At 36.4% G+C, this 26615-nt stretch overlaps 6 protein-coding genes and 1 non-coding gene across 7 annotated transcripts; 4 read left to right on the top strand and 3 right to left on the bottom strand.

Moving 5' to 3' along the window:
- Positions 1-6911: 6911 nt before the first annotated feature.
- LOC147285481 (kinesin-like protein KIN-13B) lies at positions 6912-12295 on the bottom strand. The gene is made up of 12 exons (XM_086243287.1): positions 11826-12295; positions 11524-11721; positions 10782-10976; positions 10440-10547; positions 9941-10018; positions 9775-9860; positions 9222-9377; positions 8843-9145; positions 8407-8625; positions 7821-8322; positions 7671-7736; positions 6912-7584 (listed from the first exon to the last, which is right to left on the bottom strand). The coding sequence occupies exons 1-12, from the start codon at positions 11952-11954 to the stop codon at positions 7408-7410; spliced, it is 2217 nt and encodes a 738-aa protein (XP_086099413.1). The 5' UTR covers positions 11955-12295; the 3' UTR covers positions 6912-7407.
- Positions 12296-13738: 1443 nt separating this feature from the next.
- TRNAL-AAG (transfer RNA leucine (anticodon AAG)) lies at positions 13739-13819 on the top strand. Its single transcript has one exon. It is a non-coding gene; the product is annotated as a tRNA-Leu (tRNA).
- A 177-nt stretch (positions 13820-13996) lies between these two features.
- UBC37 (ubiquitin-conjugating enzyme 37) lies at positions 13997-16318 on the top strand. The gene is made up of 5 exons (XM_086243288.1): positions 13997-14274; positions 14357-14462; positions 14585-14683; positions 14803-14934; positions 15025-16318. Exons 1-5 carry the CDS (start codon positions 13997-13999, stop codon positions 16225-16227), a joined length of 1818 nt encoding a protein of 605 aa, XP_086099414.1. The 3' UTR covers positions 16228-16318.
- A 442-nt stretch (positions 16319-16760) lies between these two features.
- On the top strand, positions 16761-17605 carry LOC147285478 (uncharacterized). Its single transcript, XM_086245859.1, has 2 exons — positions 16761-17118; positions 17218-17605. The coding sequence occupies exons 1-2, from the start codon at positions 16933-16935 to the stop codon at positions 17437-17439; spliced, it is 408 nt and encodes a 135-aa protein (XP_086101985.1). The 5' UTR covers positions 16761-16932; the 3' UTR covers positions 17440-17605.
- A 134-nt stretch (positions 17606-17739) lies between these two features.
- Positions 17740-20029, bottom strand: LOC147285477 (G-type lectin S-receptor-like serine/threonine-protein kinase At1g11330; the record flags this gene model as incomplete). Its single annotated transcript, XM_086245801.1, has 7 exons — positions 17740-18100; positions 18211-18358; positions 18500-18737; positions 18878-19088; positions 19166-19368; positions 19459-19593; positions 19735-20029. Coding segments are annotated over 7 exons (1536 nt in total), but the record flags the coding sequence as incomplete, so codon positions are not given.
- A 534-nt stretch (positions 20030-20563) lies between these two features.
- Positions 20564-22430, top strand: LOC147285476 (peptidyl-prolyl cis-trans isomerase FKBP12-like). The gene is made up of 5 exons (XM_086245858.1): positions 20564-20732; positions 20841-20942; positions 21606-21733; positions 21835-21896; positions 21980-22430. The coding sequence occupies exons 2-5, from the start codon at positions 20856-20858 to the stop codon at positions 22120-22122; spliced, it is 420 nt and encodes a 139-aa protein (XP_086101984.1). The 5' UTR covers positions 20564-20732; positions 20841-20855; the 3' UTR covers positions 22123-22430.
- A 1915-nt stretch (positions 22431-24345) lies between these two features.
- Positions 24346-26262, bottom strand: LOC147285475 (uncharacterized). The gene is made up of 2 exons (XM_086245857.1): positions 26184-26262; positions 24346-25877 (listed from the first exon to the last, which is right to left on the bottom strand). The coding sequence occupies exon 2, from the start codon at positions 25827-25829 to the stop codon at positions 24633-24635; it is 1197 nt and encodes a 398-aa protein (XP_086101983.1). The 5' UTR covers positions 25830-25877; positions 26184-26262; the 3' UTR covers positions 24346-24632.
- Positions 26263-26615: the final 353 nt, after the last annotated feature.

The raw sequence follows: 26615 nt of genomic DNA, 5'->3' as shown, positions 1-26615 counted from the left end.
GATTCATAACATTGTAAAACTTTCACACTTCTATGTGGTTTGGCTAGATCATATCTGAATCGCCCAAATTTAAAAATGAAAGGTATCATGACTCATGTGGGGAGAGAGAGAGAGAGAGAGAGAGAGAGAGAGAGAGAGAGAGAGAGAGAGAGAGAGCCTTCTTTTGAGCATTTGTATGGTTGTCTTCAAATTTATATATTAGGTAGTCTGATTGCTTTACTTGTTTTAGTATTGTTGACTTTAATATATGAATTTTTTGTAATATGTATTACAAATATAAGATTTATCTTATTTATATGATAATATTTTGTTATATATATAAAATTAATAGAGGAAATTATAGATTTGGTCCACTTATTTTATACTTAATTCAATTTTGGTCAACGAATTTTTTTAAGTTATGTGTTGGTCCACTGATTGTTTCACTTGTTCAATAAAGGTTTAGATTTGTGACTTTAAATCCTTTGGGTTGTGTTTTCTTCAACTATAATTGAAGTATAAGTTATATTTCATCATTTCTTAGTCATAGGAACCAATTTGGAGTATTAAAATCTAAGAAAATTGAGATTGCGTGAAATTTGAAAAATTGGCAGTTTCAGGTACCCTACTTTGGGGTCAATTATCTTGAGTTTTAGAATTCCAATTTGAATGATCTTTATATGGTTGTAAAGAAGAGATGCATATATTTTAAACAAGTATATGTTTGTTGAATTTGGGTAAGATTTGATAGGGTAAAAGACAGGTTAAATTTGAGAAAATAAATCTAGACCTAATTGAACAAATGAAATAATTAGTAGACCAAAACAGAACTTAAAAAAGATTGTGGCCCAAAATTGAACTATGTATAAAATAAGTGGACTAAATATGTAATTTCCTTATATAAAATATATTATAAAGTCCATTGACTTTACGTACCAAATTATAATATTTTTTCATTTCAACTACTAAAACATTTATGTCATTTTACTTTAGGTACTAAATTTCAGTTTAGGTACCAACTTTAAAAAATATGGTTATATTAAACTGTGACTGTCTAATAGTCATAACTTTTTTATTGATTTATTTTTTTTTTCAATATTTGCAAGGCTTAAACTTTAATATTTAGTCTTTGGGTTATAGGACTTCATCCCCCAAACCTAAATCAAAAGTATGAAACCTTTAAAAATTTTGATTTTTTATAAATTTTAAATAGTCACAACTGTGACTGTTCGACAATTACAACTGTAACTGTTCGACAGTCACAACTGTATAACAAACTGATTTGTGACCTAATCCAAAATGTTTTACTCTAGGTTAGTACCTAAACTAAAAAAAATTAGTATCTTGCTGCTTTATTAAAAAACTATTGATATTTAGTATTTAATCCTAATTTTCTATATATTATATTATCATATTATTAATATACATCCACGTATTTTTATAAGAATTCACAAAATATAACATGTTAAAATATCTTACAGAACAATAATTTCCTTAAATTCTAAATTATTAACAAAAATTTTTGAATTTATAATTCAGGACTCCAAGTTAAAATAAAGCAATGAAAGTGTCCACTTCTTTTTTTACCTAATTTCAGGCACATGCGTTGTGATAGCACAAGGAATCCGCACGTGAAGTACATCAAAATTTCAACAGAAAAAAGTATCCAATGAAAAAGGCTGCTTGGCCAAAAAGAGAAAGTTGTCAATTGTAAATGTACATGTGTTGTGTCTAATTGTTGTGTTTAAATTTTTTTTTTTTTTTTAAGATGATTATGAATTTATGATGCAAAAGTCAAACTAAATTGTCTAAATCTACGATTCACACTCTTATAAGCAGTGGTACCACATAATAATGCTAAAAGAATGATGTCATTATACCATACTTATGGTACCACATAATATGGCTTCCTAATCTAAAGAGAGAGAGGGAGAGAGGGGAAGAGATTAAGGGTGACTAAAAAGCCACATCATGTAGTATATAAATGTGATACAAGGACATGATCCCCCTAACATTTTTTCATAAAAAATAAAAATTAAGATACCCCTATCCAATTTTTGTTTGCGCAAGTGCACCAAATAAAGAATATGCAAGTATTCAGCATAGTAGTAAAAATACATTGAATAAATAGAATTAAGATCAATTAAAGTTTTGTTAATTGCCTTCTAATTTAGCAAAAAAGGAAACATCGAAGGGATGCCAAGCAATCAAAACTGTGAATGGAGTTCTTCTATACTCTATAGTAGAAAAATATAACATCATATGAGCAAATCTAATGATGATTAAGCAATTTAAACTCTACTATCAAAATTTAATATGTTAGATTTAATGCCGATAATAATTATTTAATTTAACAGCATTCTGAGTAGAGGTGTCAAACGGGTCGGGCCGGCCTGAGCACGACACGGCACGGCACGATTAAAATAGGCACGGCACGATTAAATGGGCCGGGCTGGGCCGAAGTTTTTAGCCCATCGGGCACGGCACGGCACGAGCACGACACGGGCCAAGCACGGCACGAGCACGGACACGAAATGGGCCCGAATTAGGCACGACTATTTTAACATTGTTTTTCTATTTTTAAAGAACTTTTCAACAAAAATATTTAATTTTCATGAAAAATAATGTTAATATTTAATTATAAATAAGAAAAAATATCATAAGATTAGTTTTATCACCATAAAAAATAAAAATAAAAATAGGTCCGTGGGCCGGCCCGTTTAAGGCACGGCACGAGCACGAATGGCCCGCGGGCCATGGGCAGTGCTGAGCTTAGATCTTAACTATATGGACCGGCCCGAGCACGGCACGAAAGCACGATGGACTCAACTTAAACGGGTCGGGCCGGGCCGAGCCAGCCCGTTTGACACCTCTAATTCTGAGAGGAGGTTATGAGTATCAATTTCATAAAGAATTGTGGTTGATTAACAAAAATTTATACCAATAATGCAATATTCTCACAAATGAAGCGAAGAAGCACGCGCTTGCTAGGAGAGTAAGGAGAGAAGTCCAAGATTTTTATTGAACAAAAAAATGAAACGTATGAGGGCATGAGCCAATGGGAGGGTGTAAAATGGGAGCGCCAAATAGTGGGCTTAGATTCGGTCGCTCGGAATCCGATTTGCTTTTGCTTTTGGGCTAAGACTGCTCGCTCCTCGTGCGTTGGCGCATAAAGGGATAGAGAACATGTGGCGCCTTCACACTCGGCCACGCCTCTATGTACATTTTGCCTGTTTTGGAGTGGTGTTAGGGCCACAGGGAGCACATTTATTTACTCTAAATCTATGCTTGTCTCTATCTTTACACCCTCTTATTGTACCTTGTCGGTTCATTTTATGCCATAAGCATAACCATCAGCAAAAACTTATTATAATTATTTTCTTTTTAATATTTTTTTTTGTCAATTATTTATGATAAATATATCTATGTGGATTATTTGAAGGTTTATTCAGAAAAATACTCTTGAAATTAATTTTCATTCTCACTTTATTTTTTTAAAGTTAAATTTTCTCATTTTTTCTCTGATCTTTACAAATCACTCCCATAAAGCAAGTGGCGCCCATTTGGCATGGTGTCAGTCCTACTCGACTTCATCCGTCAGTCAATTACTAAAATGTTTATTTACGTAGGCGTTACGTCAAATTTTTTAATGGACTCATGGACAAAATTGATAGAACTTGTCTTATGAGAGTGATTTGTAAAGATCATGGGACAAAGTGAAAAGATTTAACTTTAAGGGACAAGGTGAGAATGAAAGTTAATTTTATAAGGTATTCTCGTGAATAAACCTGATTTTAAATCAATAGATATTATAATATTGTTCTTGAAGTTATAACAACTAGCAAAAATTAATTTATTTGCTTAGTCACGAGTATTAGGAATTGATAGTTTTTATAAATAACCATTTATAACTTATATTAAAAATACAAGCCAACGTCAACCATTTATAACTTCCATAGCTCCACATACCCCCCTCCTAAAAGAATGGATTTAATAATTCTTTTTTTCAAGGGAGAGACGAATTCCATACTAACTCATGGTCATACATTTGGGGGTCTAATGGTCCATATGCTAACAAATGGTCACGATGATGATAATTTGGGGATCTAATAAACATTGGGCCAATGCACCTGTACAATTATGCATGTGATAAATTCCTAAATAAAAAATTACAAAGAAGGATGATGGTAATCTTCATTTTCTCCTCCTTAGCAAAGGAAGATCCTTTGCTTACCCAAATCAGAAATGGGCACTAATTTGACGAATTATATGTTTCTTTGTTTTTTTGCCATTAACGAATTATATATTTCATTAATAGAAAAATCAACATATTTGACATACAATCTACATGACCAACAAAATAGAAAAAGATGGATAATTTACAATACAACAAGGAAAGAATATGCAGATGCATAACTAATAACTTAAATAAAAATGGACTTACCTGTACTTACAATGAGAGTTCAATTCTCATCCTCCATTATTGGAACTTTATTTATCAATAAAAGTATTGAACTTAGATAATATTCACTTAGTTACTTCCTAACCAGTAACCAGTTTTGGTATGTGCATGAGATGAGTGTTAATAGCTTTACATATAAATGCGTTTTAAATTTGTTTTGAGTAAAAATGAAGTGTCTTTTTTAAAGTGTTCCATCATGTAACCTTGATCCCACGGCAGTGTTATTAATGGAATCTTATGTGAATCTTAATATGTTGGTTTACCATAAATATGTGACAATATTTTATATCCAATCAATCTGAATATTAGTTATGAAGTCCTAACCCACTATCATGGTTATGTAAGCTTACACGACTTATCGAAATCTTTCTCTGTCCTTTCATTTCAATGATTTCATACATCTCAAGCAAATAGTGATGCCTCTGTGATTGGCTGGTTAAGTAATTAAGGAAATTCAATTTTTTTAAGGTCTAAAAGACTAAAAGTTTGATAAACAACTCCAAAACAAACCCAACATAGGCATTAGTAGGGGTGGGCACGGGATGGAGGGGGATGAGACTTACCTCATCTCATTCCCATCTCATGATTTGAGTTCGGGATCGGTACGGGATGGGATGGAGGTTTGGGATTATGGTACCATCTCGTCCCGTACCAAAGTGATTCGGTACGGGTTCGGTACCATCCCGATCCCAAACAAAAAAATAATAAAAAATTAATTATTCAATTTTTATTCAAAATTCATCTTCAAATAATAACCTGTAAACAATAAACATAACCTATTTTTATTCAACTATACAAACAAAACAAGAATTCAAGTAATAAACTGTTTTTATTCAAAATTGAAAATTCATCTTCAAGACTTCAACAATTCAACCAATTATTCAACAATTCAAAAAAAACAACAATACAACATAAACTTCAACAATTCAAATATTCAAAGTTTCAAAGTTCAAACATAAACTCATAAATCAGTAAATCACAATTAAGCCTCATGGCTTATTTACCAAATCCAAACTAAAAAACATAATTAAGTCTTATGACTTATTACATCCCAAACTAAAAGTTAAAAAATAAAATGGGTTTAGTGATATTTGCCTATTTGGGCCCATTAAATTATTAAATAATTAAATTTTTAATTGTTCGGTACGGGACGGGATCATCCCGGTATTGAACCTTCAGGACCGATCCCATCCCGTTTAAGATCGGTACGGGACGGGATCGGTACGGGATTGAAAAAAAAAAAACGGGATGGGACCAAATGATACGGAATGACACGGAATGGGATGGTTTCGGTATTTTCGGTCCTAATGCCCACCCCTAGGCATTAGATGATCCACAACGGAGTAGGATCCCCTACCAGTTTTTTGGTACCCGTTTGGTACCAGGTTAAATCTTAGCCATTGATCTCCTTACACTTTCTCTCTCCACTCTGTTTTCAATGGCTAAGATTTAGCCTGGTACCAAACGGGTACCAAAAAACTGGTAGGGGATCCTTACTCATCCACAACCATATTATTTTCCAAAAGCAATTTGCCGTCCGATGCGACAGATTTTTACTATGAAAGCGATCACCTTTGAAAAAAGTACGTTTATGAATGTGATTGATTTATTATTATACCGCCATACAAATCTTTTTGTTTATTTTTATAATTACATTCACCTAATAAATGAATTGAAATTGTTGTTTTCATTATATAATATATATAATTCCTATTTTCTCTTATGCCTGATATATTAGTATATTACCATAAACAGTTTATGAATTAGACGCTCATTTTAAAAGTAATTTTATCTGATCACATTCCTACAAGGCTACAACCCTCTGATAGTGGGTAATCATGAAATACATTAATTTGGTGGGTTTGTAGGTGTGTTCAAGTTTGTAACTAGTGAGTTTTAGCCTTTATAAATTAAAGATAGCCAATGATAAAAAAGGAACGAAGAGTGACAAAATCTGAAAAAAAAAAAAAAAAAAAAAAAAAAAAGAACATTATGGAAGGTCAAAATAGTCCTACAAGGATCCAAGATTTTGAGAAGAAAAAAGAGATGATAGCGACTCTAGGTAGGACAAGATTATATCCTGCTTTAAACACAAAGATTACAATCTGTATCGTGTCTTTTAAGTCTTAAGCCGACTCTAGAAAAAGATATGGGATGTACAGCAGAGTCAATGACACTAGTGCACCAATGAGACTCTAGATATTGTAACAAAAGAAAGAAAAAAAGTGTAGATATGAACTATGGCTTTAATAATTTTGCTATTTCTATTGATGTTATAGGAGTATATGATTGACAGGATGGCTTAAAAAGGACGCAAGAGGTCGGTTTCACAGGAAAAGAAAATGGAATAAAAGAAGAAATAAGTTAAGCTAATAAAGAGAGACTACAATTCAAGATCGGTCCATAAGCTGCAAGGAGATGTACAACTATATAGTAGAACAAATAAATCAAATCAAATGAAGGGTTAAAATTACACAGCCATAGAGCTTTACAAAATATGCCCATGAGCAAATTTGCATCATGCATCGTTCTCTATACTCATAGGTCACAATTTCAAACGACTTGAAAGTAACAGAGAAAGAAATTAGATTTAGCCATCTACTCGAAACAAGGTGATTGAGGTAAATGGGATTCATAAATTTATAGAAAATTAATTTAGCAACTCACCAAACAAGGAACTTTCTGCATAAGCACGCTGCTGCAGACTTTTATGAAGAGCCAACAAAGCAAGCATTTTCATGATTCCTATAACTCAGAGGAAGCAGCAGTCACTAACTAGATAGGCATAACAGATAGAAAAAGAAACAAGGCCCAACCAACAGCCCAAACCCTGCAAACAGAGGACTCACTACTGAATAATCAAAACCAAACCTCGACCAAGGAAGAGAATGAATCATCGTATCAACTGCACGCCTCAGAAAGTCCGCATGCCAACTGCTCTGATCAGTTCTCTCTCCCAAATAATATCAGTTACTTGAAGATACTAAAACACTATGCTCATTCAGACGCTTCTGGAATTGAGTCAACTGTGTCTGCAGTTGAAGAATTCCTGCAGCCTTCTGGGATAGTATGGCATTCAATTTAGAGATATAATCATCAAGTCGATTGCCTGGTTTATCAGCTTCAACTAGTAGATTCATCTCCTGCATAAGTAGTTAAACACAGTTAAACCGCATCTAGACATATATGGTACAAAATAAAAATGAGCTCAAAAGAGATTCTTGCTGACCTCCCTAACAATGTCTATTGTCTGCTCTAGCTGTCTTCGGTGAGCAGTCACAAGCTCTTCCTCTTCCTAAAAACAAGCAAATTAGAATATCAATTAACAATTGAGTGGCTGATATGAAAATCAATATCGGAAATTCTACAATGTCTTTACTTGCAAGACAGCATTGAGATCATCATCGGAATTAGAGTTGATAGCCTCAGAGTCAGGCAGATTCCCCCATTTCACCAGAGTGTTGATCTTTCTCTTTTCCTCCTGAGCTGACGTTTGGTGGGTCTCTACCTTCTTTCTATTCACCCATGATGGTTTCTCTTGCTCATAGGGGAGCTCAGAGTAGTCAAAATCATCTTCGCCTATGCCAGTTTGACCATCTATCTGACCCTTGTAATGATCCGAATATACAGATGCAGCCAAACCTCCTTCCATCCTCCCACTAGGAACACGATCCACATTAAAGTGTGGGGAGGGTTCTCTCTCAATCTGTTTGGACCAACCAGAGGTGCTCTTTTCATTACGAACATAAGTCATGTCATCCTCAAAGGTAGTGTCAATTGGTAAAGATGAAGACAAGGGCAATGCAGTTGAGTCTCTAAGGTTTGGAAGTGAAGAAAATTGATGCCTTTTGGAGCTGCTCCCTTTTGATAAACTCTTCACCCTGGAAAGTAAAAAATTCATGAGATATGTATAAACAATAATAATAGAATTCACTTCCCAACTTCTTTTGTACAAAACCAAATACCTGTCAGCATATCTCAGTGTGTTGAGAGTGTGTTCACATGATCCCGTGCTCGGTGAAATGCATGATATCATAACGGTGCGTGAATCACCAACAAATGAATCTCTAAGAACTTCAGTCAACTTACTCCCTCTGAAAGGAATGTGACCTTGGTCATTGTCAAGGGCTCTAATGCATTCTTTTAAAGCAAGTAAGCTTTTATTAATTTCAGCACCTTCCATTCTGCAAGAAGAAAGTAAACTATCAGCTCCTGCAACTCATAGGTCCTTTAACAATAGTACCTAAAGAAGTCAATATAAATGCAAAGGAATAAGGTTAAGTCACCCAAGATCTCATAGGAGAACCAACCAACTCAATAACCCTTAGTATGCAAAGGATGATGCTATTTTCTTAACGACAACATGCTCATTGCTTAGAATTCCACACATCAAATCCCCACCTTGTTTGTTTATCATTATCTGTAGTATCAGCACCACGTTCACTTCCTGCAAGGTCTATGAAAGATAGCTTGCCTACAAGTCGGGCAGGCTTTGAATCAGTTCCATCAACTGATCTCTTGATACAAAGCTGAAGTATAGCATGTGATCTGGAAGATTCCTCATTCGCACCAGTGGTACCAGTACTTCTTGTGGCATTTCCTTTCTCAATGAACTCTTTGACTATCTCCACATTTGACACCCTGTACTCTTGCAAACCCACAATGCACACTTGCTGTTTACCATCTTCCCTCATGCATAGCTTTCTGAAAAAGTGGAATTCTTTCAGGATAAATAGCCTGAATGTGAATCTATTCTTGCCTACAGGTTGAAATAACTTACTTTCGATCATTTAGGAGATCAAAAAGTTTTCCCCCGTATATCTCAAAAAAACTCAGGAATAATTGAAAGCCTTGGTTGCGATATGCATCAAGCATTAATCTTAAAATATCTTGGGATGCTTTAAGGGGCAGTGGCTGCATAGTATAAGTCTTCCCACTACCTGAGCAAGCAAATAAGATCCACTTTAAGTTTATGTGTACAAATATAACAGAAACCCAAATACAACAGAAACCAAGTGAACAAACTGAGAGAGAGTATTAAAAAAACCATGACAGAGATGCGCTTATCTTACAAACAATGTCCAAGCATCAATTTCCAATGTCTAAAGGGTGTTATGCATACAATCCCCAAGTAAAAGTATACTTGCATGTGTTTTACCCAGAGATTCAAGAGAAATACACACAGTTTTCTTATTGAAAATTGAATAAGTGGAGTGTTTATACATGTAGGAAAAACTGTTAAAAAAGAACAGAACAACTTACATAACAATGAAGTAATGCAAATTTTGAAGTATAATGGAGAAGTACAATGTTTTAGTAATGGGCATAAATACTTGCCTGTTTGCCCATATGCAAAGCAAGTTGCTTTTGTTCGTTGGAAAATCAGTGGTACTATGGGCTCTACAGTCTCAAAGTATACCTGAAGTAACAAAAATTAAAGATATTGTAAAAGCAACTGATTGAAAAGTGTAAAGTGAAACAAGTCTCTGATAAACTTACTTCATCATTTGAAACATCTTGATTCAGCACAGCATCAAATACAAATTCATGTTTCTCCACATATTCCGTTAAGTCAACCTGCAGAGGATGGTGAATTAAACTTAGAGGTTCCTAAACATACAGCTCAATAAACAGCAAAGAGATAATTTCTTAGAGAGATCCAGAAAATTGGCATATAATAGTATAATAACGGTGTAAAACTAAATTAATCATTTCATATAACCTAGGCAATATGCATTCAGGAATTACATCACTTTCCAATTCCAGTTTCTAAAGACGAGTGCAGCAAGAACTATCCTTCTTTCGGCAGATAAGTTTAATATATGCTTGGCCACACATCAGCACAATGCCACTGAGAAATATGATGAGGTGAAGGTGTGTGGGAGGGGTTGAGCTGTTAATTCTTTACGTTCACCCACTCATACACACAGACACATGAATGCATGCAAATATTGAACTCTTGATAATCACCATAAAGAATTGGCCCACCAGTGCTCACCTTGAGTTTTGTTTCATGAACTGTGAGAGCATTAGAATTTGGTTCTATTGTAATAATGTCTTCCTCTTTCTTTGCTATTTCCTTTTTATTAAGTGGTCTCTTGCGCACCTGCATAGAAAATTATCACTGGGACTTGCATTGCAAATTAAAATATAAAATAAAAAAGGAAAAAGGAAAAAGAAAGAAAAGAAGAGAACGACTAGTCACGCTCAATTGGTTTGTTCAGAACTGCAATTTCTTCACTATCAAAAAGAAAATGCAATTTGTTCAAGAAATCAAAAGCTACCATTGCCGCATGATACAGAGTAAAAGAAACTTTTAAACGGCATCAGTGAGACATACCACAACTTTGATCTTAGCAACGCTATTGGCCCTTTCTTTTTCTGATGATAAACTCTTGATCAGATTATTCTCAGGCAAACCTCTTAACCTGCTTGTAAGCTTGTTGGTGGAGAGAAATGGCTCAGAGTCATCAAAACTTTTACCACGAACAGGTTGATGAAGTGGGTATCCATTATATAGGTTAGGAACTTTCATCTACCAATGGCATACATCAAAACATCAATCACCAGTTGTTACTTTATTTTCAAAATGTATTGAATCAAAGCAGAGAAATGTGAGGGCCTGAGGGGTTAAGCTTCAAAATCAAAAATGGAGTAGGGGTGATTTTATTAGCAAGTAATAAGTTAAGCAGCCGCACCTCAAGTTCAAATCAATGTAAAAACATTGAAAGTCCAATTGTGTAGGTGAAAAATGAAATCATGAATTACAGCCATTAGCCATAAGATAGGTAAATACATAACGGCACCATAACCATAAAATTCTATTCTTTCCCAAACACATAGCACAAGCAAAGTGATTAAACAAGAAAATATAGAAAAAAGAAAGAGGCACATGCAATTAAAGTTGGAACACCGCAGTTATAGTTCAAGTCATTTTAACTATGTGAGAGAACAATCTATTCAAATTCAATAAGAAACAACAAATTTACTGAGTAATAAGCGACATTCTTGATATCAAAGAGGCATAAACTTACTGAAATTTATGATCAGACGAAAATTCAAATAAATTGAATAGGCCAAACCTCAGGTAATAACTCAGTATCAATGGAATGCAGATCGAGCAAGCCAGGGCTGAGCTCACTGGGCGAAACTTGATCGTCACCGTTCCTTCTCATGCTCGACGATCGCGATTTAATCGGAGGCGTCGCAGCCTCCGGAGACCGCTCATCACCATTTCTCTGACTCTGCCTGCTCATTCTCGACCCGTACAACTCAGAGTCCTGCAACCAAAAATGGCAGAATGTGAGTTTCGTATGGAAAAGGACCGGTACGTAATTGTGAGCTCAACAAGAGGCAAACTCAAAGCCGCAAAGATCAAGAGGACCTGTGAGAAAGTACTGGAGGATTGGAGCCATTTCGACGACGGCGCGTCGATGAAGTGGTCCGAATACTGGCGCTGGTGGTGCATCGCCGAATTAGATCGCGACATCTGTCTCCCCGCCACCACATTCATGTTCGTAGCAAGTTCTCGATCCGATTCCGCTTCTTAAAATCACAATATTCACACTCTCTGTAGCAGAAGCTCTTTTGACTCCGCTGGCTGTAATAGCTCCAATACACTTTATATATAATCAGAGAGAGCTTTAGAGAGAAGAAGAAGCTGCTACCGAAATGGTGGTGGTCTGGAAGATTTTCTCTTTCTGAAACTGTTCTTCAGTTTTCTCGCTAAACAAACAGTGCGAGAGAGAGAGAAAGATTGATTTTTGAAACTTCGAAAAAGGAAGTTTTGGGAATTGGGTAGCTATCGAGGCAAGCGTGCGATGAATAACAGTACAGTCGCACAGAGGAGTAGAAAGCAACGGCGCGTGTATTCCACTCGCTTTTGAATAACGAAGAAGATGCAGTGGCGGGGACACGTGTTCTTCTTTTTGTAGTGTTGGAATTTCTCGGGCGGGGTCGTTGGTCTCACGTCGTGAAGTGCATGGCCTGATTCAGTGTATCGCGGGTCTATGGTTTTCTATGATGTATGGGCTCTTCGCCGTATCGTGGGTGGAAAATTGGACTTCTGAAGGTGGAGCCCATCTGATAATTTTAAAGTAAGCCCACGAATCACGGTTGGCTTATTAAAATGGGTTGGGCGGTCCATAATTGGGATATGGCAAATATGCTGAATTAATGTTATGTCACCCTTGCAACTAAGATTTTCATAATTGGTTGCAGAACCGGATAACAACCGGAGGGAAAATTTGAATTTGAATTAGTAGTTTGTCGGTAACATAATTTAATATTTGACACAAACATTCCACTATGAATGAAATCTCTATAATGTGGCTCTCTGACCAAAAAAAAAAAATCTCTTATGTTGTTCAAAACTTCAAATGTAGCAACACAGTCCACCAAATATAAAGTAGGCAAAATGGTAAAACTGCTTCCATTGTCCAAACACAATTATAATACAAGGGTCCACAACTTCACATGTTGACCCAGTTAATGAATTCAAATGCAATTAAAAAGTCAGATATATAGTTATTGGATCTCCCTCTCTATCTCCCTCTCTCCCTTTAACTTTTGCAAAATAAATAGAAAATAAGAAAGTATAAGATATGGTCCTAAATGTTAGATAATGTTTTTCAAAAAGAGAAGAACAATGTGTGCTTGAATATAATATGGCAATACTCTCTTTTTAACCGAGTTTTTAAGAGTGAACTACAAGGCATTACATATTTTCTTTTGATTTAGTATAATGTAATATATATTATTGTATGTCTATTAATGGGTTGAGATACAAACTTATGTTATAAACTTAAGTTAGGAAATTAAATTTTAGTATGGGGTTAAAGATTTGGACTAGTTGAACTTATAGATAAAGTTCAAAGGAAATTTGATCAAGTTGACAAATTTGTTAATACAAACTCAATATATGCTCTTTTTAACATGTTATTATGGATTTATCATAAATGATCACTTAAGAGACTTTATTTAAGGAACAATGTATCCAAAAATGATATTCAATTCAATATTTGTTAATTTCAATCATTATATTAAATCCAAGAGTTGAATTTATTGTCCCTCAAATAATGTCCCTTAGTGAACACTAAACCTTGGATTGAATTTGGGATAAACTATGTAAGTTGTACCCCTACTTTTAAAACACGCATATCCTCTACTTATTTGTATAAGTAAACTTGTATACTAATTGTGAGACCCTTTATAGTAGTTGTGTGTCTTTTTTATTTAGTATTAATTACATAAACAAAGAACCGATATAATTAATAAGTGTGAAGTATTTATTAATAAGTTGAGATGGCCGAGTTGGTCTAAGGCGCCAGATTAAGGTTCTGGTCCGAAAGGGCGTGGGTTCAAATCCCACTCTCAACATTAATTTTTTCCTTTTTTTCAACCCACTATACATATTAAATCCCAATCTAAACGGCCAAGATTAATCTCCAATCCCAGCGCGCGCTTTTTGACGAGCCCTTCATCTTCAGTTTTCATTTTCACTGTTCCAAAAACAGCAGAGAAAGCTAAGCAAGTAAAGCAACCCAAAGCGCGAAAATGGCTCAAGCCGCGAGGCTCCACCTCCGATTGCAGAAGGAGCTCAAGCTCCTCCTCACCGACCCTCCTCCTGGCGCCTCCTTCCCTCTCCTCTCTTCCTCTTCTTCACTAACAACCATCGATGCCCGTAAGCGCCCCCGATTCGTCCTTGTTTGGTTACTGAGAAAAAAAAATTTAGTAATAACAAAATGTTTTGCATTTGGTTCAGAGATTAAAGGCCCAGAAGGAACCGTGTACGCCGAAGGGATTTTCAACCTTAAGATTCAAATACCTGAGAGGTTGGTTGAAGAGTATGATGTTTTTTTAGGGATTCTGAATTTGGGAATTTTCTAACTTTTCTTTGGGGTTTACAATTTTCAGGTACCCATTTCAGCCTCCAAGTGTTACCTTTGCCACGCCGATTTATCACCCTAATATCGACAACGGAGGCCGAATTTGCCTCGACATTCTCAATCTTCCTCCAAAGGTGAGTGAACATTTCAATACCACCAAAGAAAATGTTATCTAGTGTGGTTTTAGGTTGTGAATTTTTCTTTTTTGTTCATCATCGATTTATAATGAGGGTTAGGTTAATACCCATTTGAGCAGGGGGCATGGCAACCATCATTGAACATTTCAACCGTGCTTACAAGCATAGGGTTGTTGCTGAGTGAACCCAATCCTGATGATGGCCTCATGTGTGAAGCGGTGAGTGTTTTAAGTCAATATATGCTCATGTATGGTTGGGACTTGGGAGTTTTGGGCCTTGGAGTTGGTGTATCAATTATTGCTCAACAAGTTTGATTTCTGTAGTTTTGGATGTGCAGAGTAGGGAGTTCAAATACAACAGACAAGCTTTTGACCAGAAAGCTCGATCTATGACTCAGAAATATGCTCACCCTGCAGCTTCTGGGAATGCTTGTAACAGTCCATTTCAGAGCCATGCGAATCCAAGCACAGTATTAGCATATGTTTTGTTGAAAAGTTTATTTTTCCGGATTTGAGCCCTTCCGAAGTGTAACCTCTTTCTTCTTATATTTTCTCTCCAGGTCCAGCTGGAAGTTGAAACAACAAATCACGAGTCGAAACATGAAGCAAATGAGCCTGTTGTAAGTCATAAGAAGTTATTTGGGAGTAGCAGGAAGCTGTCACTGCAGTCTTCAGGCCAAACCCAGGAAAGGGATGTTTATGGGGAAGGGAGTGAAGTGCCTAAAGACAACCTATTTCTCTCTGAATATGGGAACCAGATGGAAGTTGAAGGAACAGAAAAGGTGCTGAAAGATGAACTTGATCAGCGCAATCAGAGTCAGGAGAAGCTATGCGGGAGCAGACGGAAGTTATCCCTTGAAGCCCTCAGCCAATTCCAGAAGAAAAGTGATAATGGCATGGAGAATGTGGTGCCAAATCACTGTCCATCACTTAAATCACAAAATCTTCATGTGTCATCTTCAGATTCATTGGTGCCGCAATCTGGGAACTTTAACAAGCAAGGACTTCATCAGAGTCAAGATAGTAAATCGACAGATGACAACATTAACATGAGAGCAAAGAGGCTGTGCCAGTTTGGGAACAAGCAGCCATTGGGTTCTTTGAACACATCAAAAATGATTAACGAAAGTAACGATGAAATGCTTGCTAAGCCTGAACTATTGTCCTCTCAGTCCCATTCCAATGCGTTATCGGAGCCTTTGCCAATGACGCCAGCTCTTGACAGTGTCGAATGCAAACCCCATAAAGAGTTTATTGATGCAATGGGAAATGGCTCTATTGATACAAGTCGCAAGAAACTTTGTTTAGCTGGCAAGAGACTTTCCCTTGGACTAAGAGGCTCATCAGAGAAGCAGGAAAAGGGTAACAAAGAAAATGTGGTGCCACAGGTGAGTGAGTACTATGACAAGGGATCAAAGAATGATGGTGTAAGTGTGAACCATAGGAAATGTGGGACTGATGGACCGGCTAAATTGCAAGAGGAGAATAGTAACAATATGCTTCCACACTCCCACAGTGTCTCTTCACATCCATCCAAGTCCTTTCCTAAGCAACAACAGAACTTGAGTTGGGATGAGAAGCAGCAATCTGATCAAGGTTACAATTGTGACCTTACCGGAGTGGTAAAGCAAAAGGAAGCAGAAGAATCAGAAATACCAGAGTCTGAGGCAGTAATTGTGTTGGACAGTGAAGATAGTGAGGAGGAAAGGAGTGCACCTTCAAGGTCTAAACCACTGCTAGCAAGAAAGCGCTTGGGAAAGTGAAGAATAAGGGCGTGAAAGTCTTTAGGCTCCAATTCAAATAGGCTGTTTGATGTGATCCTTTACTAGCCTTTTGCTATTGATTCTTCGGATGCTTGATAAAGGTGTTGTACCTATGAAATGAAACACCTTTTTGGCTTCAAAATCTGTACCTTATTCAACATGTTCCAATTCACCTGAAAACAGTGATCCTTTACTCTTCTTGACATTCAACAGTACCTTATTCAACTTGGCAATCATTTCCATTCGTTATGTAACTTATGTTGACCACTTTTTCTTTTTCTTTTCTAGTACATTTTGTTGTAACAGCAGTGAAAGTGTTGCCACAAAGTCAGGATATCAATTGGGCCTTTCTTTGAACCTTCCTAAACCTTGAGCCAAGAAAGCCAACCTTTTGGGCCTCTTCTTTGGTTGTTTGGAATATCATTTGGGCAGATTGGGTTTGGGCTGTGTAAATTACTCTAGTCGGTCTAAAGAAGAACCACAAGTATTTGATAAATAAATAATAAAAAAAGGGTGAGGAAATCAATGAGGAATTGTGGGTATGGTCTTGCAGAGAGAAAAAAAGACAGGAAGAGGTAGAGAAGCTTAGAGCGTGTGAGTGAGTGAGGCGTTTGGCCTCAGCAGCTGAGACCTGAAAGACAGACAAAGCCCAAACTCAAACTCAAAGACGAAGAAGAAGAAGAAGAAGAAGAAAAACCAGAAATTATGGCGTCTAGTTGCCTCTCAACGCTGAGTGTATCTCCCAGTTGGAGAAGGCAATCTCTTTCAGCAACCCCAACTTCCTCATCCTCATCCTCACGTTTCGCTCCTCGACGGTATCGCAGTCAGGTGGTGTGTATGGCCCCAGATGAGGAGAAACTCACTCGCCGAAACCCTCTCGATTTCCCAATAGTATGCTCCTCCTTACTCCTTACTCAGCTGTGTGGTCTGCGGATTGGTTTTGAAATTGTTGGTGCTAATTTGTTTTTGATTTGCATAATTGCATTGCAGGAGTGGGAGAGGCCTAAGCCAGGGCGCAGACCTGACATTTTTCCACAGTTTAGTCCCATGAAGACACCTTTACCACCTCCAATGCCGTATGACCCACCTGAAGAAGATGAAGAGGAGGAGGAGAAGAAAGAGGAAGAGGAAGAGCAAGAGCAAGAGGAGGAGTCTCCTGAAAAGATTGACCCAGATAAGAACAACTTGTCTCTGGACTCTAGCAAGACCTAGATTCTTAAAAGCCCATTAAATTTGATGGTCTTGAGCTTGTAGTGTTGCTATAGGTGTAAGTGCTTTCCCAGAGTATGAGTTCAAAGGATTATGCTATCTTATGAATTTTGTTTGATATTGAATGTTAGATTGCTTTTTTGATGAAATGGGTGTCCTTTACTCCAAATACTCTCTGTAGTTTTTTTTTGGCACTCAAATACTCTCTGTAGCTAAAATTGGAGCAATTAGTAATTAGTTCAGGAACTAATGTCATAAAGCCAACTTCTTGGGTCATTACAGAAATTCAGAATTTACATATTTACACTCATTATGTATCTGCTAGTATACTATCCTATGGAATATGAGAGTAGTGTCTTTATCTAGCTTCCATCACAGTTATGGATACACCATTTACTGAATCAATATCCGACCTTCCATCAGGTAGTGATGACCCAGCTTCACTTTTCGAAATAGAGTAAGCAGGGTGTTTTGGATCAGGCAAAAACATGGCATCGCTTGTAAGCATGTTTATGACTTCTGACATGTTAGGTCTATCTGTTGCATACTCTTGCACACATAGGAGACCAACATGAATATACTTTGTAACTTCGCCCTTGGGGCATGAGTCCAATGATGTGTCCTTTAGCTCTTGACTGTCACCTCGTTTCCACAAATCCCAGGCCTGCAATCATTTAAATTTCGATGCAGTATGTGAGTCTTCAATCGTTTTAGGATATCTTTTTGTTCTAGTTGAAATTAAATGCCAAATTTCGATCTATCCTTATAACTTACTAGTTCAATGAGGCTAAAAGCAGTAGATGAAACAAAAGCAGTGTTCTTTTTGCCACTCACGATCTCTAGCAGTAAAACTCCAAAGCTGTAAACATCAGACTTCTCTGAGAATATGCCGTTCATGGCATACTCGGGAGACATATATCCACTGCACAAAATCATCATATGAAATTTAGAGAACATTCATTTCTACATAAAGCAAATATATAAATGTTACCGTGCTTATTGGAAGACATTACTATGATATATAAAATATATATATATCATACATTGTTGTTTTTGTACTTACTATGTTCCAACAACTCTATTGGTATTTGCTCTGGATTCATTCTGTCCGAAAATTCTGGCCATCCCGAAATCTGATATCTTAGGCTTCATATTTTCATCAAGTAAAATGTTGCTAGCTTTCAGATCTCTGTGTATGACTCTAACTCTAGAATACTTGTGAAGATAAAGAAGTCCTTGTGCAATCCCTTCAATGATGTTGACGCGTCTTTGCCAATCTAATTCTTTCACTCTAGTGGAATCTGCAGTTAAGTGGAATTCATAGTATGCTTAGACTTAGTGGTCAACATAATAATCAAACTCAGTAAAAATAATAATAGTCAAATACAAGATGAGGGGGAAAAGGGGAGTCTTTTGCATTTTAAAGGAATTATGGACAAACCAAAGAGAAAGGCATCCAAGCTTGTATTTGTCATGTATTCGTAGATCAGAATCTTCTCCTCTCCTTGAATGCAATAACCCAAAAGCTGAACAAGATTACTATGTTGAAGGTCAGCTATTAGAGTAACCTCATTCATGAATTCTTGAAGCCCTTGTCCTGAATGTCTTGCAAGTCTCTTTACTGCCACATGTTGCCCATCTGCTAATACCCCCTACATTATTTTTAAATGTCAGATACCAATTTTCAGTCTCCATATCCATTATTTGATAAACTTAGATTAGATTTTACCTTGTAAACTGGTCCAAAACCACCCTCTCCTAGCTTGCTGGCAAATGAGAAGTCATCTGTTGCAGCCACTATTTCAGGAAAACTGAACAACTGAAAATCCTGCCCTCGCCGTTTGCCTATTTTGAGCTGGTATGCATTGCCGAAGCTGCTAATTTGAGATCTCAACTCAAGTAATCCTTGCTCTTGGCTTGTTTCCACCTGGTCTGCATTCCGATGAATGTAGTAACTAAAGTTACTTGTACATGGAAATTCATGAATCAACAGCAAGAAAATCCTATGCATTTTGTACTTACCAGTTTGTTGCATGAGCCTAAGTTTTCTTTTCCTTATGTAGTAGCACAAGTAGCCAATAAGTAGCACTGCCACTGCAAGTATAATGCCCATGATAACCCATATCCACCATTTTTTCTTTGTATTTCCCGTGCCTCCTTCAAGTTACATTTTATTTTACAGGTGTCGTAAGTATCACATTAGCTTAAGCATTTCTAACATCTAAATGAAATTTAAAACAGCAAAATATGCAGAGATGTACTAGATAGACACAGTTTTGGTTATGAGGTCAGATATACCTTTGCTATTATTTGCTACAGTAAGGAGATAAGCAACTCCAAAGTAATCATTCTGGACAAATTGTGCTCCTTTACTCAAAAACAGACATCCAGACCCATTGGGATATATACTTTCGTAGCCAATACAGGTGCAATCGCTCCAGCAAGTAGTTTGACAATCACTAAGAGCCAAGTTAGTATTATTATCATGGTATGTCGATTCAGCTCCATTTAATAAATACCCATTTTTTGGCACAAATATCTCAGAACCATTCCTGCATTCAGAGGGCTTCTCCTCTATGCATATGGCGGCGAGAGGATGTATAAGAAGTTTGAAGAGAAGAATCAAACGAAGGAAGAGAAGAAGTAAAAGAAGAAAGAAGAGAAGAGGAAAAAGAAAAAAGAAGAAAGAAGAGAAGTTTTATTTGTCAGAGCTTTTGTTTGTTTATGTTGTCGTTTGTTGTAATTGACCTTTTCCTCTTTTGTAATTTGTATTATCAGAGGAGACAAGCTGAGAAGGCAGAGGATGCAAAGGATGCAAAGGAGAAGGTCGAAGCAAAAAAATGAAAATATTCTAAAACCTCATAAAAAATTTCACCACTTAGAGGTTGCGACTACAGCACGAGCTGCTTCGACCTTCTCCTTTGCACCCTGTGCCTTCTCAGCTTGTCTGCCCTGATAATGCAAATTACAAAAGAGGAAAAACAAAGGTCAATTACAACAAACGACAACATAAACAAACAAAAGCTCTGACAAATAAAACCTTCTCTTCTTTTTTCTTTTTCCTCTTCTCTTCTTTCTTCTTTTTCTTCTTCTCTTCCTTCGTTTGATTCTTCTCTTCAAACTTCCTTCGTTTGATTCTTCTCTTCAAACTTCTTATGAAGAGCCTGATCTAAATCTGATCATTACTTCTCTGATCAAAAGCTGGTCAAAAGGAAAGAACTTCTGAAAGTTCAGATGAAGAGGAGAGCAAAGATGATAGTTCAAATGAGGAGCCTTTGAAGACAGAGAAACTAAAGGTGAGCAATTTTGGGTTTTATTGGGTGTAAAATTACAAGTTGCAATGCCTTAAGCATTAGATTGTATTGTTGGAGTAATTTGTGGTGATGGATATTGCAATCTTGCAGCCCTCTAAAGTTCCAATGAAAGACAGTGGAGAATCAGAAGAGGAGTCTTCATCAGAAGAAGATGATGATGAGGATGAACCTTCAAAGACTCCAAAGAAAAAGGTATGTTTACTGTATTCAGCGTTGCATGTAGCTTTAGTTCGATTGAGTTTATGCTCTTAGGGCTTCTAATTCTATTTGTCTTATTAAATGATATTGAATGTTCAAATTGACCCCATGTATCTGGGTTTTGCTTACTTTGTTGCCTTTCATTCTTGTGCATATTTTGTGTATTTGATTCTTCTCACACTTGGCCCTTCATCATTGTGAGAGGAGGTCCTATAGGACATGCCCAATACAAGATTGAGTCTTTAGTTTGATCCTGAACCCTGAAACTTACGTGTTCTAAAAGTAGAAGTTGCAATGCCTTAAGCATTAGATTACATCATCTTGAATGTTCCAATCTTTCATCTGTTCCTTAGAATTATTGAATTAGTTATAATTGAATTATTGTTTACTTAACTGTGAGGCTCATCTTCAAGTGTATAAGTCAAATTACAAAGAGCCATCAATATGTGTCCAACTTGTACCATGTCTAACATTAACTTTTTACCATGTTGTTGAACAAGTAATATTATGTTTATATGCCTGAACTATGTAAGTCATGTTACCCCCAACTCTTGTGTGAAGAGGACACTAATGTATAAATGGTAGATGCTGATTTAAAATCTGGAAAGAAAGCTGCAATTGATCTCTTTTTTCTTCCTTTGTCTATTGTATTATCAGGGAGTGAGGAAGCTAATCTTGAGAGATGGAGACGGTCCCGTTTTTTGTCAAGGTCGGAAGGTCACTATTGAGTTTACCGGTTATGTTGCGAGAGATTTTGATCAGAGTGAGAAGTGGGCATTTTGTAGGTGAGTATGTTGTTTTTGTTTGATGTTTTATGTTTAATGTCTGGTTTTTTTTTTTAGGAAATGTGCTTATATTTACTTTTTGGTTGCAATCCTCTATGCAGCACCAGGGATGAAGGACAAAGACCATTCGTCTTCACAATTGGCGAGGGTCAAGCTATAAAAGGTGCATTGTATTTGCGTTTTTTAAGTTTATATATATATTTTTTAATTTTTTTTGTTTTTATATATTTCATTACCCATTTGCAGGGTTTGAAGAAGGTATCCTTGGAATGAAGAGGGGTGAGATTGCACTTTTGCAATGCACGCCAACATATGCATTTGGTGATGTTGGAGTGCGGGGATGGGTAGGTCCTAACAGAGATGTTTTATTTGAAGTTGAGATCATTTGATGGCAGTACTAGGAAGAAGGGTGCCAATGTGCTTGAAGAACTTCTTTGTACCAGCAAATTGCACGCTATTGAAGACATTCATCTGCTTTCATTGGACTTTTTTGTGGTCATAACACTGTAAAGAAGGTTATTAAGTTTGCAGAGGAGTGAACAGATGAACTGGAATCTCATTTTGCTTTATTTAAACATTAGAAATGAGCATTACTCTAGTCATTGTGGTTGCTTCTACTAGCACTAATTTTACCTGCAATAATTTTAAAAATAAGAAAAAACATTACTATGTCCAGTAAAGGTCAATTTGGGTTGCATTGGGTTTCAACTTGATGTAATAGTATAAACATATAAACTTTGACAAGGACTTCTCAACTCTATCAGGCTTGACTGGCTAGTTATTTGAGCAAGTTGTTGAGGTTGGTTTTCCAATTTCTCGGTTCAAAAAAATAATAGAAAAGAAAAGAAAAATGACCCACAACCAGCCATTATTTACAATTTGTCCTTTTTGGAGGATGAAATGTTTTTCAGCTAAATAAATTCATATATATACTTGAGTTCAGGTACAAGTCATCAAATCAGACGGCTATAATAGTTTTGATCAAGTTTGAATACTCAGTTCTCTGATCAATAGAGATAGAGTGGACAACAAATAATCCTCATTCATGAATCATTTGGTTGTATTCTTTTTTGTGTGTATGCTATTTCAAAGTGTGGTGCAATATGTTCTTTTGGTTGTATTTTTGTTGCTACAATTTTGGGTATTTGACCTCATTCATGAATAATGACTCAGCATCGAAATTGTTATGGAAAGAGAAAGGACAACAAATAATTCTACTTACAATGCTCAATTTTTATCCCGGAAAAGACAATTAAAAGCATATATGAACATAAATCTATACTTAAATATCTGTTAGTATAATATTTGATGCATGAAATTAACCTGAAAGTAGTATATTTATCTAGCTTCCATAACAGTTATGGTTGTACTTGCTGAATTAAAGTAGTATATTTATCCGAAGTTCCATAAGATTGCGATGACCCGACTTCACTTCTTGAAAGAGAGAATGCAGGCTGTTTTGGATCAGGCAAAAACATGATATCACTTGTAAGCATGGATATGACTTCTGAGTTCTGACACGGTAGGCCTATCTACTGCATACTCTTGCACACATTGTCATTGGGGGAATGAGTCCAATTACGTGTCCTTTAGCTCTAGACTATCACCTCGTTTCCAGAAATCCCAGGCCTGCAATCATTTAAAATTTTGATGCATTATCTGAGTGATAGTTATTCCATCTAGTTGAAATTGAATGCCAATTTTGATCTATCTTTATAACTTACAAGTTCAACAAGGCTGAGAGCAGTAGATGTAACAAAAGCAATGTTTTTTTTGCCACTCACTATCTTCATTAGTAAAACTTCAAAGCTGTAAACATCACACTTCTTTGAGAAAATGTCATTCATGGCATATTCTGGAGACATATAGGCACAAAATAATCATATGAAATTTAGAAAGCATTCATTTTTAGAAGAAAAAAAATATATATAAAGGTTACAGAGTTGTTTGAAAATCATTACTATGAATATTTGTTTTGTACTTACTATGTTCCAACAACTCTATTCGTATTTGCCCTGGACTCATTCTGTCCGAAAATTATTGCCATTCCAAAATCTGATATCTTAGGATTCATATTTTCATCAAGTAAAATGTTGCTAGCTTTCAGATCTCTATGTGTGACTCTAACCCTAGAATACTTATGAAGATAAAGAAGTCCTTGTGCAATCCCTTCTATGATGTTTACGCGTCTTTGCCAATCTAATTGGTTCACTGTAGTGGAATCAATTAGCCAAAGTTATTGGATTGAATTTGCTTAACTCTAAAAAGGGTTATTAGATTGAATTTCCCTTTGATCAATTAGCCAAAGTTATTATTAGTGGTAGTTTTAAGGAATTTTATCCATCACTGTAGGAATTTTATTATGTTTTCTATCTTTTCTCTGTAAGTAGCTCTGTTTTCTAGCTTTATTGATGTGCATTGTATTTTCTATCTTACACAGTTACACCTCACCTTGCCCTCGCCTATTAAAACATTTGACATATAACAAATACAGAAATAGATGATGAAGTGCCTCTGGATATGAACAAGCTGGTCCTAACAAAACTCACTTGCAGAGTTGCATAGGCTTGGATAAGCCTTTGTACCCATTTCATTCAGAGATATGAACATATAAACAAACCCCACTGTCCTATTGAAGATTATTGATATAGCAATGACACACGCACATTCAGACTTCCCAAGTTATAAGACTGTAGGGATGGAACGAAGAGAGATAAAAGGTGAGAGTGTGAAGTAATACTCCAAAATTCTAATAAGTAGCTAGACATCAAATAAATATATATATAGAGAGAGAGAGAGAGTTACTGGCCAACTTAATAATTAACAGACTGTTAAACATAAATATCCTTATAATTAAGATATCATGAACCGGAAGCTAGCCAGCTAGAACAAGAGTTCACTAAACGGGTTGCGTTAACCAAACTGCAGGTCCTGGCGGGGTCTCGGGTAAATAATATTTCCGGGAGTAAAGTTGTGTACTGGTTCCGTCCTCTAAACTGAAAACTCCTGCCATATGATATCTAAATTCTTCTTGACGCTTTTTCATCAGTCGTAATGCAGGCTCTGTTTCATCAGCGTAGTATATGGAATTTGGCTGGCACCCAGGATACCATGAAGCCAAAACAGACATGGATGGACTGTACTCACCCACAAAAAGAGCCTCATCGCCAATGCTTTTTACCTCAACCTGCTGCACAATGGATCCATCAGCATCGAAAACCAACTTGTAAACCATGAAGAAGCTCTCAAACACCCCCCGACACCCCCGTTTGATAATTAAAAATCTTCGAACATGCAATAGGTCTCCGTTGGTTGATTCCACAAGGTATGCCCGAACAGAAGATCGGAACATATCATTTGTAGGCGGTATTGCTTTGTGTTGCTGTATGATGCTGCTGCTGCTTTCTAGATCAAATAAAGTATGCATTCCCGGTTGAAAGCTTTCTACATTGAATGACACAATCATTCCCGAGTGAGGGTCAACTACGTAGACCTGGCCTCTATAAAAAATAGCATCAGAAAACAGGCTTTCTCCTCCTGATTCCAGGGGAGTCCATTCCTTTTGTCCTCCTTTAATGAAAGAAAACTTAGAATCATCAACGGACAATGTTATGACCACAAAATTATCTGGATTCGAAGCAGGATCAGCGGACATGATAACCTTGATGTCAGCGAATGCAGGGATGCCATCAACGGGAGGGAGTAAAATGGGCACTTGATCTTTCCTGAAAGGGTTGACGAGATACATAATAGCCACATCTGGTTCTTCTTCTTCTATTAGCAAGGCGATCCAACCATGGCCACACGCAACAAAGTACCAAGCGTCCTCTATCTCAGAGTAGATAGCGGTCTCAGCTATACCAGATTTACTATAAGTAGAACTAGGAATTGGTAACTGAATATTAATATTGTCGTAGAACTTTCCTTCAAAAATGCTGTAAAATCTTTCATGGGGTAAATCTGCGGGGATCACGAGCATAGGAAGTCCCTTGGGCACTGGGAGTGCAGCAGCAGCAATGTTCCTACCACAGGGCTTCATCTTCATCTTCTTCTTCATCTTCGACTTCATCTTCGTACCACAGGGCTTCATCTTCATCTTTGTACCATAGGCCTCATCTTCATCTTCATCTTCGTCTTCCTCAAGCTACGAACCAGAGTAGAATATATATGACAATTAAGAAAGAAAGGGGCAGAGAGACAACAATTAGAACCAGAAAAAAAATAAAAAATAAAAACTTGCTTTAATCTATTATGATACTATTATAAAGGCAGAAGCCACCCTTTAAGCCTCCATTAGGAAACCGACTCCGACCTCTCTGAAACCATTCCCTCCCTAGTTGATTATACCAGCAAATCCCCCAATAATCACAGCCTTAATTTAAAAAAAAAATCCCTACTTTTATGAATGGAATTTGCATTTAGCAGTCACTGAGTTAGTTAGAAAGAATACCTGGTATTGAAAATAGTGGAGACGGGAGAGATCAAGCTGCAGAACGTTTGTCTTGAGGCTGGAGGCTGATGGTAAACAATCCAACGTGATTATTTTATGCTATATTTATCTTAGTAGGGTATAATATTAAGGGAGATTAGAGTCCAATATAATATATTTTATGAGTCTTTTTTAAACTAAGGGTCTATTTGACATTATTTTTAAAATTATTAAAAGCGCTTTTTAAATTAGTATAAGCACTTTTGATAGTGTTTGATGAAAATAAATGAAAGTGTTTTTGAGATATAAAAGCGTTTTTAATGAGTTTTTTGAGAAGCATCTGTCATGTGTTTTTTTCAGGAAGCACTTCCAAATACTTTTGCATGAACCACTTAAAATTTTGTAAAAATATTTGTGCTTCTTAGTAGAAGCGCTTTCAGTAAAAGCGCTATT

Source organism: Dryas octopetala, chromosome 5 (genome assembly GCF_963921425.1).
Source record: "Dryas octopetala chromosome 5, drDryOcto1.1, whole genome shotgun sequence".
Lineage (NCBI taxonomy): Eukaryota > Viridiplantae > Streptophyta > Magnoliopsida > Rosales > Rosaceae > Dryas > Dryas octopetala.
This window is presented reverse-complemented; position numbering and strand designations above follow the sequence as displayed.

Coding starts and splice junctions, on each gene's coding strand:
- LOC147285481 (XM_086243287.1), bottom strand. CDS start 11,954: ATGAATGTGGTGGCGGGGAGACAGATGTCGCGATCTAATTCGGCGATG. Junction 7,737..7,820: donor ATCTCAATGCTGTCTTGCAA/GTAAAGACATTG, acceptor GCTTGTTTTTAG/GAAGAGGAAGAGCTTGTGAC. Junction 7,585..7,670: donor CAATAGACATTGTTAGGGAG/GTCAGCAAGAAT, acceptor CTACTTATGCAG/GAGATGAATCTACTAGTTGA.
- UBC37 (XM_086243288.1), top strand. CDS start 13,997: ATGGCTCAAGCCGCGAGGCTCCACCTCCGATTGCAGAAGGAGCTCAAG. Junction 14,684..14,802: donor ATGGCCTCATGTGTGAAGCG/GTGAGTGTTTTA, acceptor TTGGATGTGCAG/AGTAGGGAGTTCAAATACAA. Junction 14,935..15,024: donor GCCATGCGAATCCAAGCACA/GTATTAGCATAT, acceptor TTTTCTCTCCAG/GTCCAGCTGGAAGTTGAAAC.
- LOC147285478 (XM_086245859.1), top strand. CDS start 16,933: ATGGCGTCTAGTTGCCTCTCAACGCTGAGTGTATCTCCCAGTTGGAGA. Junction 17,119..17,217: donor ACCCTCTCGATTTCCCAATA/GTATGCTCCTCC, acceptor ATTGCATTGCAG/GAGTGGGAGAGGCCTAAGCC.
- LOC147285476 (XM_086245858.1), top strand. CDS start 20,856: ATGAAAGACAGTGGAGAATCAGAAGAGGAGTCTTCATCAGAAGAAGAT. Junction 21,734..21,834: donor GAGAAGTGGGCATTTTGTAG/GTGAGTATGTTG, acceptor TCCTCTATGCAG/CACCAGGGATGAAGGACAAA. Junction 21,897..21,979: donor CGAGGGTCAAGCTATAAAAG/GTGCATTGTATT, acceptor ACCCATTTGCAG/GGTTTGAAGAAGGTATCCTT.
- LOC147285475 (XM_086245857.1), bottom strand. CDS start 25,829: ATGAAGATGAAGCCCTGTGGTACGAAGATGAAGTCGAAGATGAAGAAG.